General features: G+C 43.9%; 1 protein-coding gene across 1 annotated transcript in view; it reads left to right on the forward strand.

The window, feature by feature from the left end:
• The window catches only part of Nup133 (nuclear pore complex protein Nup133), a 47,929-nt gene that overhangs the window by 21,358 nt on the left and 8,364 nt on the right, over nucleotides 1-18,207 (forward strand). The window contains exons 17-25 of the mRNA XM_050180473.3: nucleotides 1,319-1,591; nucleotides 2,901-3,007; nucleotides 4,056-4,155; nucleotides 6,393-6,512; nucleotides 7,339-7,461; nucleotides 8,013-8,217; nucleotides 9,378-9,511; nucleotides 15,810-15,849; nucleotides 16,527-16,705. Of these exons, the coding sequence (XP_050036430.1) occupies nucleotides 1,319-1,591; nucleotides 2,901-3,007; nucleotides 4,056-4,155; nucleotides 6,393-6,512; nucleotides 7,339-7,461; nucleotides 8,013-8,217; nucleotides 9,378-9,511; nucleotides 15,810-15,849; nucleotides 16,527-16,705 (1,281 nt within the window). The remainder of the gene's footprint in view (nucleotides 1-1,318; nucleotides 1,592-2,900; nucleotides 3,008-4,055; nucleotides 4,156-6,392; nucleotides 6,513-7,338; nucleotides 7,462-8,012; nucleotides 8,218-9,377; nucleotides 9,512-15,809; nucleotides 15,850-16,526; nucleotides 16,706-18,207) is intronic.

Genomic DNA, 18,207 nt, shown 5'->3' on the forward strand with positions numbered 1-18,207 from the left:
GGTCTTCTGTTCGATGTGTTTCTTTTATTCACGCTACAATGGTTTCATTGAGTATCAACCAACCTGTCCAAGAACAAGTTATCTTAATTCACATAAGCGTTGACTACCAAATGGTTATTTATAAAATGTCAAAGAAACTTTATTACATGCAGACAGGTGATCAGAACAACATGTCTGCGTATATAAAGTTTATATTGCACAAAAACAGCTCTAACGAAGACTTGGATGAAGAAATTAGGGTAGGTTGACACACAAGCACTGCTTTCGTCTGGTATGAACGTACACCATCTTGCCCTCAACTTTCACTGCTGCTGCTGCTCACTTGTACAGCTCTAGCTGTATAAGTGATACATCGCTTCTGTTATAACAAATGGAGACAAAATTGTTCGACTGCTGTTTGAAGTAGTGTGATTAGCTTGCGCATGCGTGTTGTATTCATATTTATTAATGGGTCAGCACCTTAAATAAATCAATTGTAAGTGCCACCCGTGTTGACGTCAATGTGCCTTCGTTTTTGTGTCTGTCCTTCTTGTGGCAAATACTAGGACGAATCAGAAAGTCTTTGCCACTATTTTTTATTAGCCAAAATAAGGTACGTACAGGTAATTACAAATATAGATACTATTCTATGTAGCTTACACTATTTTTCCATGTAGTCCCCACACCGGTTCAGAAATCTGTCCCATCGCAGTCGTCAGTCAGCGATGCATGCGGCCTCCCCAAACTCTCATTGTTGTGCTAATCATCACGGCCTTTTTGCAAACTCGCGACACCACCACCTCACACCTCTGAAAGCGAGGCACCTTTCCTCATACGTGGGCTGCATTTCCCTGTGGATTTCGATGGGCATTTGTCCCTTGCTCATTAGAAAACGAATCACACTTCGTTGCTCATTTGCCGTGGATGTGCGAAGCACAACTTCCATCTTCAGCAACTGACAGCAGCGCCGTGCTGTGGAGCTCCCGGTAGATAAGGTTGGGCCAATCCAAGAAAAGAAATGTCCACCGCTAAGAATGCATATGTTGACTTTGCATTTACAGCCGTAATTCTGCTAAAAAAATAGGGACAAAGACTTTCTGATTCACCCTCGTATGTCTTTCAGCTTTCTAAATAAATATTTGAAGTTAGGTCTCCCCTGTCTTTGACTATGGGACCTCCTAGAGTTACTTTTTCTGTAAAACATTTCAAGTGCATCGATAAACTGAAACATATGTCATTTGTGTGCATTTATGTCCCATCTAATCTTGTTGCAAATATGCCCGTTCTTCGAGAAAAATTTATGAGCTAGCCCATGACCAAGTACTTCTGTACATTGCAGCTCAGGAGCGAAGCAATCATTGATGAAATCTTCCTGGGCCGCACGGAACCGTCCAGCGAGCCAGACTCTGCACTGGACACATGTGTCTCTCGCTTGGGCTATCGGCTTGTCGATGATGTGCCAGCTTCAGATCCTCGGTGGGCACACCAGCACACAGCAGGTGGCCTTGGAGCATCCTCTCTGTCGCTCCTCATCCACCACCAGCTTGAAGACAAGCTGCGCGCCCACCAGCTGCTCCTCAGTTTCCTCAAGGGCGTGAGCCTGTGGCAGCGGGTGTGTACCGGACAAGAAGCACCAGCTGGTGTTTGGGCGTGCAGATGTTTCGAATGTCTTACCATGGTTATTGAATCATTCATCAATCTGAGAACATACTGCCAACTTTGAAGGGAATTGCAGTCCATTCACATTAATGCAAACTTTAGCAGGGGGGTTTGGCTTAGTTAGCGGTGATGCATAATTACCTTTTGGTGGTAAACACGGGGAAGGCGAGAGATGGAAATTTAAGATGATGAGCAAAACGAGAACAAGGTAAAAGCGGGAGCCAACATTTCGACAAGTGGGCTTGTCTTTTTCAAGGCGACATATGCTTTCCTCGGCGTAGTACACATAGGTAGGGTTCTTCTAAAAGGGAGAGGGGGTAAGCAGGGTGGGTATGGCAATGACCGAAGGTGTGTTAGCGGCGAGGGTGTAGAATTGAGAATAAAGGAGTGCTGTGCACAAGGCCGGTGACATAGCCGTGTGCACAGCATCCCTTTATCATCTGCTTCGCTGGAGGTTGTGGGCTATCGTGTCTGTGAAAAAGATAATAAAAGGAGCTGGAAAAAACACTGCTCATGAAAAGAAAAAAACTTAAATGGAATAAATATATAAATAAAAGAAATGAAAGGGAGGGGGAAAAAAGACTAAGCAACCAAACTGAGTGTTGTTGTCTATAGCTTGAAATTTATCATAGCAAATAGATTATAAAGCTCCCTTTGAAACGTTTATGCCTATTGGTTGCAATGTCTTGAACTTATGGATAAGGCATGATCCTCTGTATTTTCTTTCTCGTTCAGAACGGAAATTGTCCCGCTTTTACCTTGTTTTCGTTTTGCTCATCTATTTTGCAATAGGTGCACAACCTTCTTCCCCTATTCGTATGCTCAAATACATGCACTACTCACACACATGCAGAGTGTACATGTGTATGCCTCACATTGTGTAAATAAGTAATCATGCAAATGCCTTTTCACTTGGTATGTGGGTTTCTTGGTAGCTTCTCGCATTGTTGTCAGTTTTACACGTCTTATTATGTTGAACTGTTCGGGCTGGTATCAGTTCTGTTACAGTCATTGTTACCAATTATTTTTGTTTCACGTAATACGGAACTGTGTGAAATGTGATAAGGCAAAAGCTGTGATTTAACGTGTGAGCAGAGATTCACAGAAGGCTCGTTATTATGCCTCCATGTTTAAAAACTTGATAAGGTGCCTGCCATAAAGCTGAGGTGAGATCCATAGGAGAACACCAGTGGGAACATAATAAGGTGCCATGGTGCCAGGATTCTGGATGTTGTACTGACATTGTTTCATTTCACGTGCAGCTTTATGCCGTCACTGTGCGTGGATCACCGATGGCCACCAACTTGCTGCTGCAGGAGCAGGCTGAAAAGCTAGTCGCTGCCATGCAGCTGCGCTCACTCCATGCCCAGTGAGTAACAAGCCACAGCATTTTTCAATTGAACATTACAGTGTTGGGTTGTTCAAACGCACTGGCACAGTTTGCACCATTTGTGGTTTCCTTGCTTCTTGATCACATTTTTTTGTCCAGTGAACATTTGCCTTCATTGTTTGTTTCTTTGCCATCTGTCTTCATAAGAGCACATTGTTGGTATGTGAAGGGGTGGCTTAAAAATACTATGTTCTTACCTACTTAACATGACCACAAGTCTAACTGAAATGAAACTTGTTGAGGTACTAGAGATTAATAAAAAGGACATATTGTTACAGTTACGACACGACTTGACATTGCATAGAGCAACCACTGCGAAGATCTTTGAAAACTGGAGAGGATGAGTGCATGTGCAGTAGAAATTCACTGGTACATTTTTCTAGTAGTATTGTAGTAGTATTGGAAGACGGCAAGCACTGGGAATGCAGTAATAGGAGTCTGTGGGCCATGCAAGTGCAAAGTAGCTGTGTGGACAGCTTGAAAACCAGCAACACACCAATGGGTTTCTGCTGTATTTACAGAATGTCTGCATGGGGAAGAAGGGTGTTGCATGTCGCTATTTGTGTACTCGTAGAATTGCAGAATGCACTCAATGAGTCCAGGAGCTATGACAGTGGAAAATCTGTAAGCTTTTGTCTCCTAAAGTGCAGCTGTGGCAAAATGAAAAGAATGCAGGGAGTTCTGCATACTACTTTTTGTTGGCTTCACTGCGAATTATTTGGGAAGTGCTACATGTCGCTTTGAGGTTTTCCAAGGCTGTGTTTTTTTTTTTTTTTTTTCCTGTGTGTCAGAGTTGTGAATCCTAGGCATTCTGTCACCGTCTTTCTCATTTCACTTCCACTCCATTCCAAGAAAATGTTCCCTGGTATAATTTTTTCTTTAGAACTCTGGTGAAGACTGCACCATGGCCGAAACATCAGCAAGTAAACATGCTGCCATTCTATTTTCTCTTGGCCAAGAACAGCACATGTCAGTAATGATGTTTTGGCCATTGTAATTTCTTCGCTTGCACACACTTTTGTTCCAGGTTCAGTGCTGTGATCGATGCTGGCATCAAGCGTGTAATTGAGGCACGTAGGGTCTCTGCATCTGGACGACTGACAGCAACGGACCACTTTTACCAGCAGGTAAAAGGCCTTGTCTCAGTCCTGTAGCTCTCGGTCACTGGTCAGACAGATTCAAATAGTTGCCAAGTAGTTCAGTTCTGTTCATGAGCTGCAGAAGACAGTGGAATTGCAGACTTCAGTCATTGGCCGTCTTTTGGACTGCTCTTCCCACCCTGCTAAGAAACACTGTCTCACAGCACCACATTACCACACCTCTTGTGGAATTCTTCTGGACTGCACTCACCAAGGTGCCCCTACCTGTCAGAAGCGGGGGTACACCAGAGCCACACAACTTATAGTACTATCTGTGGATCTGTCATTCACCAGACTCCACAACATGGATGCCTGCTGGAGTTCATGGACTTCAGCGAACATAACAAACCATGCATATACATGAAAGATGCTTCACTTGTTCTATGCCAGAAGGTAAACTCTTGAATGAAAAAAAAAAAAAAAACTGAAGGAACGAAACACTGTCTGGTTTCAGGAAAATTAGCAGATGTCTAAGTTTGTGCAATTTTGTGTAGTTTGACTAAAACTCTTACAGTACAGCATACATAGCTTGTACGTTGTAGATCAAACTTTTTCAGTTCTTGGAAGATGACTTAAAGTAATTAATAGCAATGAGGGAAAGTGGTCGAAAGACAGTTTTTAAAATTGATTTGCCATGCTAACTTTTGCTAACCAATTGGGATAATGGATACTTAATTGGCTGCTTGTCTCATTTCCACTAAAGGTTCCAGGTCTATATGTGTGCTCCAGTCCAGGCCACATGGAAATTTGGTCATGCAGGAGTGCTTGTAACTGCACAATGATGTGTCACACTACAGTATCATTGATCGAATTATCTCGAATCTCAACAACCCTACAAATGCAACAAGCGACTGGACAATTTGACAATCACCTCATCGAAATTGGCAAGCCCAGATATGCTTGTAATAAGTGCAACTGGTCCCTGTGCTACCCGACTAAGTGTAGCTGCTCATGGACTGAGAAAGAACTGCAGGCTTGCCACTCCGAATATAGACGGCTGACCCTTAGAGCACTTATTGACCTCCTTAGTTACAGGCTTCAACTCGTATTTCTTCCCCGATTCCACTGCATTGTGGAACACTATAGTCGAATACAACTCAAGTCTGCAATGAAGCCCCGCCCACGCGTTCATAACCGCCAGCCACTGTTCCTCCACGAGGCTGCAAACAGTTCGTACTTCAAACTTTCCGTGTTACCTAAATAAGGCGGTAACCACAAAAACAAAATTATAAGCACATAATTTTGTACGTTTTCACTCGTCTATTATAGCGGAACAGCGAAAGCCTAGCTCTTTATTGAGCTGAAATAAAACGCTTTGCTTCGCTGCAACTATATATTGCCAAGTTCCACTTAAGTTGGCAGTGAAGTTTCATGAGTAAAACAGGGTCAGCAGTAAAATGAGCTGTACCACGGACTTTTAAAGAGTGTAATGCTCAGACTCCATACACTTTGTCCATGTCTGTTGCACACCTCATCGCTTCTGCCAATGAAAAGAACAGCAGATGCTCCAGAGGTATCAAGTACAATGCCGTTTCAAAATGGTCACATGACGACGGTTTTTTCTGCTTCTGTGATTGGCTGGCGGAGTAACAACCTGGCGCAGTTCGTGTGCCTTAGTTGCCAACTGCTGTCTTTTGAAGTTGTATCCTACTATAGCAACTCTCACGCAAAATGGACACTGCACTCCAGTAATGCTCTACTGCTATTTGTACGGCAGCAATTTGCTTGAAAAGTGCATTCACACCGCAAGACATTCAAGAGGATGTTCAAGCTGCCTGTTTGCAAATATTTGGTCTAGATTTAAATTATCTCATTACAAAAGTAGGGACAACTGGTAGGAACATCTTTTGGGGTTAGTTGGTTCGGGATTACAACATGTAATTACCGCACGAATGCGAAGAAAGGTACAGCGCACAAGAAGGCACATAGAAGTAGTGTGAGCGCTATTCTTTCTGGGACCTGTGACCTCCAACCACAACTACATCTTGTCACGTGTGTGTGTGTGTTTTTTTTTTTTTTTTTTTCAGTTGTGCATACACTACTTATGTTTCTATATCTTCTTATGTGCTGTATCTTTGTTCGCATCCGCACAGTAATTCCCTACAAACAACTGCTAATGTGCTGAAAAACAATGGTGTGGATGCACTGAAAAATTGTTGTGACAGTTGTGCCCTCGTAAGTTGGTGCACTTTCTCGTTAATCTTTGCCTTTCCTTTTTTGCACAGGTCTCACAACTTGACAAGATCTTTCCTGCCCTTGTTGAAGAGGAGGAAGCTGAGCTGAACAAGGGAATATCTCCCAAAGATGAGTTTGCATTGATCTCCGAAGTGAACGCAATCTTTGTGGTGAGTTTGTGGATTTCTTTATGTAGTCCATTCACGTTGCCTTTTGGCGATATTCACTGGCATGTGTTCGTTTACTGATCACATGATGTGCGGTTCCTTTTGTACATAATTCTTAAGTCATTTTTTTATAAAGCCAGGCATCATGACATCATTTCCTTGTTCCTAGCTTTCACCTCCTGCCTTGGAGGGGCTGGTCCTCTTGCCCTGTTCTTGTCATTCCTGTTACTGTGCACTGCATTTTCCTGAGCATAACAGGCACTGAAATTTAAATAAATTAACAATAAATTAAGGGTGCAAGCTATACTAGAATTTTGTCTTGGAACTGCTACAGCTTTGTGGCAAAGCAGTGCATTGCTGTGAAGCCGTGCTTAACTATAAATTATTGTTTCCCATAACTGCACCACATATTGACAGAGCATAGCAGTGTAAGTGGGAGGTCTGAATGGACAGAAGAAAACTATTTGTGGAGCTTCGCCTCCTCCTGAATGTAGTACTGGGTTTGTTTCCATAAACACTTGTGCCTTGTTCAGTGCTGTCATTTGCATGGGTTATACGCAACTTCTTGTTTTTTCAAGAGTTCTTATTCGGAGAGAAGGTTAAGTCCTGCGTTAAATTATGACTGGGATTTGTTACAATAGTTTTGTGTACTGTTCAGTATTGTCATTTTCATGAGTTACAGGCGACAACATGTGCGTGTTCCTTTTTCCTTTTTTGTGTGTTGGAATTGGGAGAGAAGGTTGAATCTTAGGTTGAAGTGTGGACTGTTGTGTATAGCCACTGTTTTATGGAAAACTCTCATTCTCGTCTGCTGCCACACCCGTTTCAGAAAGTCTTGCAAGAGGTGTGCCTGTTCAGGGAGAAAGAGCAGCTCGTTTACGAAGCTGCCAGAGAAATTTCGCTGGAGTTTCGGCCGTGGACGTCGGCACTTCGAGCTGTCCTTTGCAAGCAGGTGTGTACATTTCTGACTCAGTTTATGGCACTGCTTTTGGGGCTAGCTCAATTCTTTAATAGCTGAAGTTGAGTTGAGTTGAATTGATTGGTTGTAGGCTACTGGTGGGATTTGCCTAGCTGAAGTATATATGTAGGTGCTTTGGCTAGAAATACTCCTAAGTTAAGGACTACCACATCATCTTTTGCAGCAATGGTGGGGTAATGAAATTAAACCATGAGGTGAAGCTGTCGTGTGGAAGTTGCGGAGGTTGTGGGTTTGCACCTCCCACCCTCAACCTTGTCTTGCATAAGTCTAATTCATTATCAAAAAGTATTCCTGCTAATTGGGAAGAACCACGGCGTTCCCTATGCTTTCCTTTCCTTCAGTACCTGTCGCCCTTCCGCACATTACCCTTAGCACAGCAGGTCCTTTCATACACTACGCAGCAGCATTCATGACAGTCATCCTCATTTCATTGTGTTCCTTGCATCCCGCACACCATTTTCAACCGTGAGCAAGTAGCGACAACATGCTGACGTTCCTGTCCTCTCTTTTCACTTCACTTGCAGCATAGCCTGACGGCCATAGGCGCGGTTCCCCTGGCCGATGACGCTGCATCTCGTGGAAGGGTGTTCCAGCAGCTCTGTGACCTGGCAGACATTGTGCTCAACGGCTACAAGATCCAGCTGGACTCGCTCGGCCATGACCCAGCAGTGTACGAGGCACTCGAGCTGCAATACCAGCAGGACAGGAAGCGCCTCATTGCACCTCTCAGTGCGTGCTCTTCAATGTCACTTCGTTTTGCATGTAGTATATCACACCGTTTGATGTTACAGGTGCAGCTTAAAATCTACTGCTCGCTTGACCTGTAATTCCCATTCAGGGCAGACAATGGAGCTGTCCCATCTGTTCTGTAAAGCAAATGCGATATACATCACTAGTTAAAGAAATACTGTACGGCAGTTTCTATACAGGGTGTTTCAAAAGGGCATTTGAAATTCCTCGAAGATAGGGCAGGTGTCATAATTAAGTGATTTCCTTAGCTTTCACCACAGAGGCATGCGTGTTAAAATTGCTAGAGGTAGTAATTATACTAATTATAAAATTTAGGCCAATTATCTTTTTAGCCGAATGAGTCGCATGATTTATTTTAATACAAGACATAATCTGCCTGTCATCTACAGCATTTTTGCATACTTGCTGACTTAACACTGTATGTATTAGTATCTCTGCTTTATTCGTACTTATAAAATTCCCAACCGTTGTTGAAAAGATTTAAGCGTGTACTTACAATGCTACCTGTTTCATTTGACTTCAGCTTTAAAACGTCTTTAATATGTATATACCGTATCTATTAGATTATACGGCGAGGGTGCAGTTGGGGGACCTAAGAAAAAGAATTTAAGTATGTAGGTATGTATGGTATAGAGCAGCCAACAAATCATTCAGACTCTGCAGGGATTGCCCGATATACCGAATATAATCAGAAGACCCCCTTACACGTCAATGCGGCGCAGGCTGCCGTAAACATTTACTGCTAAATTTTTCAAATTCTCAGTGCAGGTTATACGCGTAGAAATGTGGTACTGCTTCACCTGCCAAGGCTTGTTAAGTGTTAAAATTTGCACTGCCATCTAAAATCTGGATCGCCGGAGTTGTGTAGGCTGCTGCCGCATTGTTCAGTTAAGTAACTCAATCTATCAGTTGCATATAATGTGTGTGTGGGGGGGGGGGGGGGGGGGTTGACTTTAAGGCTAAGGATTTTGGGATAAAAATGTCACCTCATATTTCAATAGATACTGTAATTTGAAAGAGTTCGAGAGAGGGGAATAAAACTGTGGTTACTTTTTGAAAGGAAGGACCTACAACTATTGCAACTGGTTTTTCAGTAATGCTTAGAGGCAAACCGTGGTGTCTGTCTGTGTTCATTGCAGTCAAGGCCACCCAGTATGAGAGGGCAGCAGCACTGGCGGAGAAGTACTACGATTTTTCATCCCTGGTTGAAATTTGCGAGACCACCAAGAACAAAGACAAGCTGCAGAACTACATGATCCAGTTTGCTGATCAGGTGTGCAAAATTGGTCTTGCTTGTGCCTGTATACTTTGTTTTGTACTTAGCAGGGCAATGCTGCAGAAGTTATGCAAATACAGTGGTCAAGCAAGTCTCACTCAATGCATTTTGAAGTGCAATTGAAATGCTAAAAAAATATTTAACCCACTTTTTTAAAGACAGAGCAACATTTTTAATTGCTGCATGGTTATGCATTAATTTGCAAGAAACTGTTCGAAGAATTGTAAAAAAACATTTTCAGTTTCGTTGCCCTAGCTAAATGGCACCACAAAGCCACTGATCTCGGAGTCAGTGAAAGGCGCTTGCTCGAAAAGCAAAGTTTGGCAACTAAAAAAATCCTGTGGTTATCATCATCATCATGGTTACGCCCACTGCAGGGCAAAGGCCTCTCCCATACTTCTCCAATTACCCCGGTCATGTACTAAATGGGGCCATGTTGTCCCTGCAAACTTCTTAATCTCATCCGCCCACATAACTTTCTGCCGCCCCCTGCTACGGTAACCCTTAATGACCATCGGTTATCTTCCCTCCTCATTACATGTCGTGCCCATGCCCATTTCTTTTTCTTGATTTCAACTAGGATGTCATTAACTCACGTTTGTTCCCTCACCCAATCTGCTCTTTTCTTATCTCTTAACGTTACACCTATCATTCCTTTTTCCATTGCTGGTTGCGTCGTCCTCAATTTAAGTAGAACCCTCTTAGTAAGCCTCCAGGTTTCTGCCCCGTACGTGAGTACTGCTAAGGTGCAGCTGTTATAAACTTTTCCCTTGAGGGATAATGGCAACCTGCTGTTGATAATCTGAGAATGCCTGCTAAACGCACCCCAGCCCATTCTTATTCTTCTGGTTATTTCAGTCTCATGATCCGGATCCGCGGTCACTACCTGTCCTAAGTAGATGTATTCCTTTACCACTTCCAGTGCCTCGCTACCTATCGTAAACTGCTGTTCTCTTCCGAGACTGTTAAACATTACTTTAGTTTTCTGCAGATTAATTTTCAGACCCACCCTTCTGCTTTGCCTGTCCAGGTCAGTGAGCATGCATTGTAGTTGGTCCCCTGAGTTACTAAGCAAGGCAATATCATCAGCGAATCGCAAGTTACTAAGGTATTCTCCATTAACACTTATCCCTAATTCTTCCCACTCCAGGTCTCTGAATACCTCCTGTAAACACGCTGTAAATAGCATTAGCGAGATCGTATCTCCTTGTCTGACGCCTTTCTTTATTGGGATTTTGTTGCTTTCTTTATGGAGGACTATGGTGGCTGTGGAGCCGGTATAGATATGGTGGTCACCATATCCACCTATGTTGACCACTACCTGTGGTCAACATAGGTCTAAATTTCCTTGGGTCGACATAAGTCTGTCTTTGATCTGCAGTGCTCCCTGTACGGAATGACTGCTTTAAATAGTATTACAACTACAACTTGCAGACAGCACGTTGCATCAAATTGCATATTATTTACATACTATTACGTATTATCGCATACTAAATACAGTAGACTTCCATAATTTCAACTCCGGCTAAATAGATTTTTGATTTAATTCGATCCTGACTGATGGTCCCGGCTGGCGCCTATTCATTTTTATGGGCCCAAATTTTCATTATTTCGTTCCTAAAATTAGCCTTTGCCGGTTAATTCGAACTTGACCAGTCAGCATGCAAGCGACAACTATGGTAACCCCAATAGCAACTTCTTTAGTGGCAGCATGTCTTCGTGGAGCTTAAGGAACTGAATGCATTGAACACACATAATTTTTCTTAGAAAATGCCTATTTTCGACCTGACCTAGGAAGATTTCCTAGCAGTGACAGTAGCTCACAATTGGCTGATTATAATATTTACCCGACTCTAACGCGTACATATCTTTTTCTTTTTTCCCGAGAAAAGAGTTTGGAGGACGCTTAAGCTTCACTTTTAAGAGTGGAACGCGATAGCATTCAAAGATCACTGACTGCTTCTCATGCTTCCCAGCAACTGGAGCGTATGTAACCATAATGTTTACCGGGAAACGCTGGCCAAGAATGCTATGCACAAAGGCGGGCTTTCTGGTAGAAATGCGGCCTCTTGTGTGTGCCGCAATGCGACGGAGGCGAGCACCAGCTGGAGGTATTGCAAGGAAGCAGGTGCACTGCTCCATGGGCCCCGAGACACCCACCCGCCGGCACGCACAAATGGCAGACACCGCGGCTGGTTTGTGAATGGTAGAAACGCTGGAAAAGGGGTTTCTGTGAGTTTTCGCATAACAGAATTGTTTTCTCGTATAGTCAAATTACAATCCGAGAGCTGTCATGTTTGTAGGTTGTGTGTAAGTCATAGTTTACGATTTTTACACTTATTTTAGCTTGAGGAATTCATTTCCTTCAGTAAAGTCCTTGCGTAACTTGGAGGGCCTGGGTATGGGCATTTTGAAAATCTTTTTTACCGAAACGACATTCGACGCCGACACCGGATTTTCTACCGCACAAACTCCCTAACGCTATCGTGCCCACACGAAATTTTCTGCAATACGGCGCCCTTAAGAGGAAGCTTTAGCTCGGGCCCAACTCCGACGTGGCCTATTCAAATACATGTAAAACGCAAAAATGTTTTTATGAGATAACCCCTGGACCGATTTTGATGAAATTTGTTGTATTTGAAAGAGAAAGTTAAATTCTAATGACTGTTGGAAGCGGAATTTCGATTTAGGGCTTGAATTTTCTTAAATCGATTTTCAAATATTTGACCGTTTGAAAAAAATGGAAGCACGAAGTTTACAAATTCATGCTCTGCATCAAAAACTGATATCGCGGTTCTGTAAACGGCATCCATTAGATCATTTAAAGCGGACCAATTCAATGTGTCATTTTTCATCTTACGTGAATTTGTTACGTTGGTTACAACGGTTTTGCAAAAGTTGTATTTCCCTATGATTAAATTATTTTTATATTCATGTGTAACATATCAATTTTGTCCGCTTTGGATGTACTATTAGATGCAATCCACAGAATTGTATTATCATTTTTAGTGGTTGAGTTAGAGTTGTAAACTTGATAGTTTCGTTTTTTGAAAATTTTCGATTTTTGGCAATGTTTAATAAAAATTTCATGACCTAACTCAAAAATTCGAAACCAACAGTCACTAGATTTTAAGTTTGTCTTTTAAATGCAACAAACCTAGTCAAATTTGGTGCAGTGGTTGCCGAGAAAAACGAATTCTCCTTTTACATGTATTTAGATAAGAGCACTCGAGCTAAAGCTTCCTCTTAACGCTGTCGCGTAGCTCGTGAGTTGGAGCTCCTGAGTTGGAGTTCCATGAGGAGCTAATTCCTTCCACGTGGTCTCCTCCCGGAATGTCTGGATACAGTGCGAGTTCTTGTGTTCCAGCCAGGTGTCCATCCATTTGGTGAGCTACCCTCGTGCCTTTTTTTGTGTTTTTTCTGTGTTTAGCTGAGGCTTTTAGCTTTTACACTCATGTAGTGTTAGCTTCACTTTGGCTAGTGCGGGCGCCCCGTGGTTTTCATCGCGATGGTGGCTCCTCCACAACTTCGTCCGCTGACTTTCTTCGGTCGTGTTCCGAAAGGCGCGACCAATGTTGATGTTTGCAAGACGCTTGTGCAGCGCTTCTCGCAGTCCGAGTTCAAGTTGATTCAGGATTTTGGTGCTAGTCGTTTTGAGGTGACATTGAAGAATAAGGCTGCGGTTGATCACTTCTCAGCTGATCCTAAATTGAAGATTCATGATGTCGAGGTTCGTTTTGAGTACCGAGGTGTTCATGTGAAAATTGTGAGGGCTTTCAGCTACCCCGCGGATCTTCCAGACCAAGCTCTTGTCACCAAGCTGTAGGTCTTTGGTAGGATCCACGGGATCTCCAAAGAGTGCGTGCCGGGGTTCTCTGGCATTGGTACAGGGAACCGGCACATTCGGATGGAGATGGCGCAGCCCGTTCCTAACCTTCTTCGCGTAGGAAAGCGTGTCATGCAGTTCGAGTATGAGGGAGTCGTTCGATTGTGCCGTAGGTGTAACCTGGAAAGGTCACCACGTGGCCATGTGCGACACACCGAAGTGCGCATTCTGTGGGCCATTCGGCCACATGACCTGCGACGCAGCATGTGGTGTCGGCACCTACTCGTCAGTAGCCGCACAGCCAGAACAGCAGGAGTCTGCAGCAGTGGAGGCAGTTGCTTCGCCAGTAGATAGCACAGCACCCAACTTGAAGGACGGGTACAGCCAGGCTTCTCTGAGCAGGGTAGACACCGCTGAGGGTGGCGACGATTCCGGAGATTCCGACGCGCGCACTCTCCCGTCTGACCTGGCAACGCGCGCGGAGGGAGTGGCCGAGGAGGTTAATGCGACTGTTGCTGCTGCCCCTGTAGTTGTCGCGGCGGCCGCTGCGCCGGCCGTGGCCTCTGGCAAGGCAGAGCCGCCGACTGGCACCACCGACGGTGCTTCTTGGACACTGAAGGTGAGCAAGAAGCGTAAAAAACGGCGCAGTAAGCACGCTGGCTCGACAGCCGGGGACGCAGCCGCAAGGCGGGCGGTGGACTCGGATGGCGGTGGCTCCCACGGCTCGGAGCCTGGCACTCCTGAATTCACGCACACTGCTTTGGAATCATCAGATTCAGACTCGGAGACTGATGTCCCTTTGGACACAGAGTACTTCTGCTTGTGTACACTGTTAGAAGCTCGGATGTGACTGCTCCAAAATGTCAGGTACCATGTACGCTTCTAGTTATGAGGGATCTCCAATTTCATAGACTACCTCATAGGCAGTTCAAGCTTTTGTAACTTATTTGGCTAGTATTACTCAATACTAGCCTATTCTTTCTTTCTATAGCCTTTTTCTTGTCTTTCCTTTGCTAAGTTTCCTTAGCTTTCTGTTAAATTTCTTTCACCCAATATGGCTCCTTCTCTCACTATAGCTTCTTTCAATTGTAGAGGTTTGTCTTGAGCTTCCAAACAGTTAGAGGTTATCAACTTAGCTAAATCCAAAAAGGTAGATATTTTCGTACTCCAAGAAACTTATGTCCATAGGTTAGGTCAGATCAGCCACTTTGACAGAGATTTTTCACATCAGGTCTTTCTGGACTTATGGCGAGTCAGGCTGCCGAGGTACAGCCATCATTCTGATACCAGATTTTAGTGGCCTTGTTCTTCATCATGCCAGGGATGCCGAGGGCCGTATCCTGTCAGTGGTTCCTGCTTGTGGCATTCGAATTGTTGATGTTTATGCTCCATGCAGAGGTAGAGGTAAAAGAGAGTTGTTTGCTGCATTAGATCCATACTTGGTACGCCCTTCTCAGCTTATTCTTGGAGATTTCAACTGTGTCTTAGAGCAGGTAGATAGTATATCCATCAGAGGAACTCAAATTCAAGGATAGGGCTAAAGATGCAGTACTGCGAGAGCTCGTCAGTGAGCTACACGCCCAATCAACCTGGATAGAGGGGTACATGGTTCGAGAGTGTTACATTGAAATACATGATGCATACCCATATCTTTCTTTCATATGTGGCGCGTTATTTTTCAGTCTCGAACGCGACCAGTGAGAAAAGTTTAGCAGTAGTAGCATTTCTTGCAATGTATGAAATTAACTATGGTGATGAAATTGTCCTGTCGGCACCCCGTAGGAGCACCATGTTGCCACTGCCCTAGTACTGCATACAAGAGTATTGTAGGCAACTGCACGTTTGTAAACAATCGAGTGTAGTGCTGCCGAAGAGAGCTAACACATCTCTCTGGCTCTGTTTTCCATTTTGAACAACGATGCTTGCCTAGTAGGTTTGGAAGATTTGGCTGCATCTATTAATCATGCCCGAGAAAATTTATGACAGTAGAGCTTTTCCATTTTTTCCCTGCACGAAGTCACACAGCAGTGCCGCTGCATGATGTTATACTTTGCACCTTGTCTATTGTGTTTATTCCTTCACATGGCTGGTTACAAAAACAGAGCTTGAACAAGCAATGAACATTGGACAGCCAGTGCTAGATTGTGTGTGGCGTTAGCGCTAGAGTTGAGCCTGGCCGGTTTTCCAAAGGCCAAGAACAGGTTGAGGGAGTTTGTTGTCCACAAATAGTGATAATACCATAGTGTGTATTTCTTTACCTTGTGCTGACATTGCTTACGTGGACAGTAGCGTCCAGAGCATGAATGGGCAGGGGCTTTCACAGGCTTCATAAGCTGTACTGAATTAAAACTTTTCATCCTCGTTTGACTAAGGCACTGAATAAGTTGCACTGTTGGAAGATTTTGATTCAATGGTCAGTTGCTCATCTATTGTGATCGGTGTCTCATTTCTGCCTTATTTTCTTCGTAGGGATTTCCAGAGTTTGTGTTCAAGTGGCAGCTTGACTCAGGTGAGTTATAACATAATAGCCATCTTTCTCCATTGCAGCACCCTTGTTTGGACCAAGGGCTTTCTCTTTCTCTCTCTCCCCCATTTTTCTGGGGGCAAAAATGTACTAGTGGCTGGAATTCGCATGCTATAGTTTGAGCATATTTACCGCCATAGACAGCCATGTGCAAAACAAAGCTTAAGGTTGCACAGGCTCAAGGAAATTGGATGTCCTAAATCAGTATCTGTGTTTCCTTGGTCTTCCAATTTTGTCTGCAAGATCTGTAGAATGTGCTGGTGTATTCCGTCATTAGGATTTGTTTTCGAAGCATTCTGTGCTTTGTTACTTCTGGCCTCATAGCCATGCTCAACAGCTAGCACCACTAGCATCTGCATTGTTCAATAGTAATATGCTGTTCTGCTGCTGGGTGTAAGGTTGAGGGTTCGACTCCTAACCGGAGCAGTCACATTTGAATGGGGATAGGATGCAAAAACAATTGCGTACTACTTAGATTCATCCTATAGAATCCTATGTAGTCGGAATTAATCTGTAGGATTAATTTGTGGTGTCTATGAGGACCTGGGCATTGGTTCGTGATGTGAGGCCCCATCGATTAGTGTTACTGTTGTTGAATGCCAAGTGACCTCAGTGGTTCGTGCTTCGATAAATATGTTTACTCTCTTTGATGACTTGTACAGGACGACGTGGAGACCTGCTGCGTCAGCCCACATCACAGCACCGTAACCTCGAGCGTTTCCTGGAGGGCCATGACTCCCTCAGCTGGCTGCATGCCATCCAGCTTGGAAAGATGGGCCAGGCTGCAAACACGCTGCACAGTCTGGGCTTGCGCGAGGACAAATACTTAGCTCGAAAGAAGGTGAGCTTGCTGGGTCGTCACGTGCATTTCGTGAAGTTGCTTCTCAAGAAGGCAAAGCTTGTGTACTCTGTTGCACCAAATCCGTGCAGTGCAGTCAGAGCTCTTTTTTGGGGAGGGGGAAGCAAACAAGATGGAAGCAAACAAGACTAAATATAGGGCAAAACAAGAAACAAGACAGATGTTTTTAGCATTATTTGTTTCCGAAAGGCGTGCCAACTAGCTCATATTGTTGCATTATTGGAGTCAAAGGTCAAAAGGGTGGCATGTGAGCCTATGCGAATCCCTTGAAATTGTCGGCAAACCTTCTAGTTAAAAGAAATGTGAAGTTTACTCACAGCTCTTAATTTGAGAGCATGTGAAACAGCTGTGTGTTTTAGAACACTGTAAAGGAGTGCATGTTTTATTTTAAAGTTATGTCAATCTCTTGTACAGACTGTGTAGCAGTAAAATTAAGCACTTGAGCCCTTATTAAGTTGCATCCCAACCAGCAGAGATGCTTGATTCCAACTCTTGAATCTATTAACCTGCCATTGCAATGTGCATGACATGTTACCACATGCCAGTTGCATCCTTGCTTGCAATGCAGTTTAGCTTGAACTGTGTTCCACTTGTTGATTTCTTTCAGCACTTATGAGCCTAGCAGGCTCTCTCTCTCTCGCTCTCTCTCTCTCTCTCTCTCTCTCTCTCTTTCTCTGTTTCTCTCTGCATAAGCCTGCAAGGGCTTATGCAGAGGTTAGTTGCTATTTATACTTCAGGTTCATGCCTGTGCTTCAAGTTGTCCATTAATAAAGCCTCGCTCTGTGGTCAGCTAGGCTCCTAGTCAACCCACCGTAGTTGCTTAGCGGCTATGGTGTTGGGCTAAGCACAGGGTCACAGCCACAGCGGCCACATTTCGATGGGGGTGAAATGCGAAAACACACTTGTACTTAGATTTAGGTGTACATTAAAGAAAACCAGGTGGTCCAAATTATTCCCGAGTCTCCCACTACGGTGCGCCTCATAATGAGATCATGGATGAGATGGATGGATGTTATGAGCGTCCCCTTTGTTACGGGGCGGTGGGTTGCACCACCAAGCTCTTACTATTGCACTGCCTAATGTCCTACCTAGGTTTAAAAAAAAAAGAAAAAGAAAGAAAACCTCACGATGAATTCCCATAACCAAATTTTCTTTCGAGCTTTCCAAGCTTTCCTTTGAGTTATCATAAATTGTTTCTTTCCTGATTTCGTTTCTTTCTCTTAGGTAGTTACTCATGGCAGGTTTCTTTTCCATTGCCGCCACCCATGAGATTATTTCAGCCTCTCTGACTTTCCGCTTGACATTCTTTGTTGCTGTTACGTGGTTTTGGCATGTAAAACCCTATAATGAAGAAAGAGGGGGGAGAAAAAGGCCTCCTGGTCAGCTCAGATGGTAGAGCGACTGGCCCTGGAACAGCAGTGGTCCCTAGTTGAACCCCCAGCCTAATTCAAATTTTTCTTTTACTGCAAAGCTTTCTTTCTGAG

The sequence above is a fragment of the Dermacentor andersoni genome, chromosome 7, assembly GCF_023375885.2.
Source record: "Dermacentor andersoni chromosome 7, qqDerAnde1_hic_scaffold, whole genome shotgun sequence".
NCBI lineage: Eukaryota > Metazoa > Arthropoda > Arachnida > Ixodida > Ixodidae > Dermacentor > Dermacentor andersoni.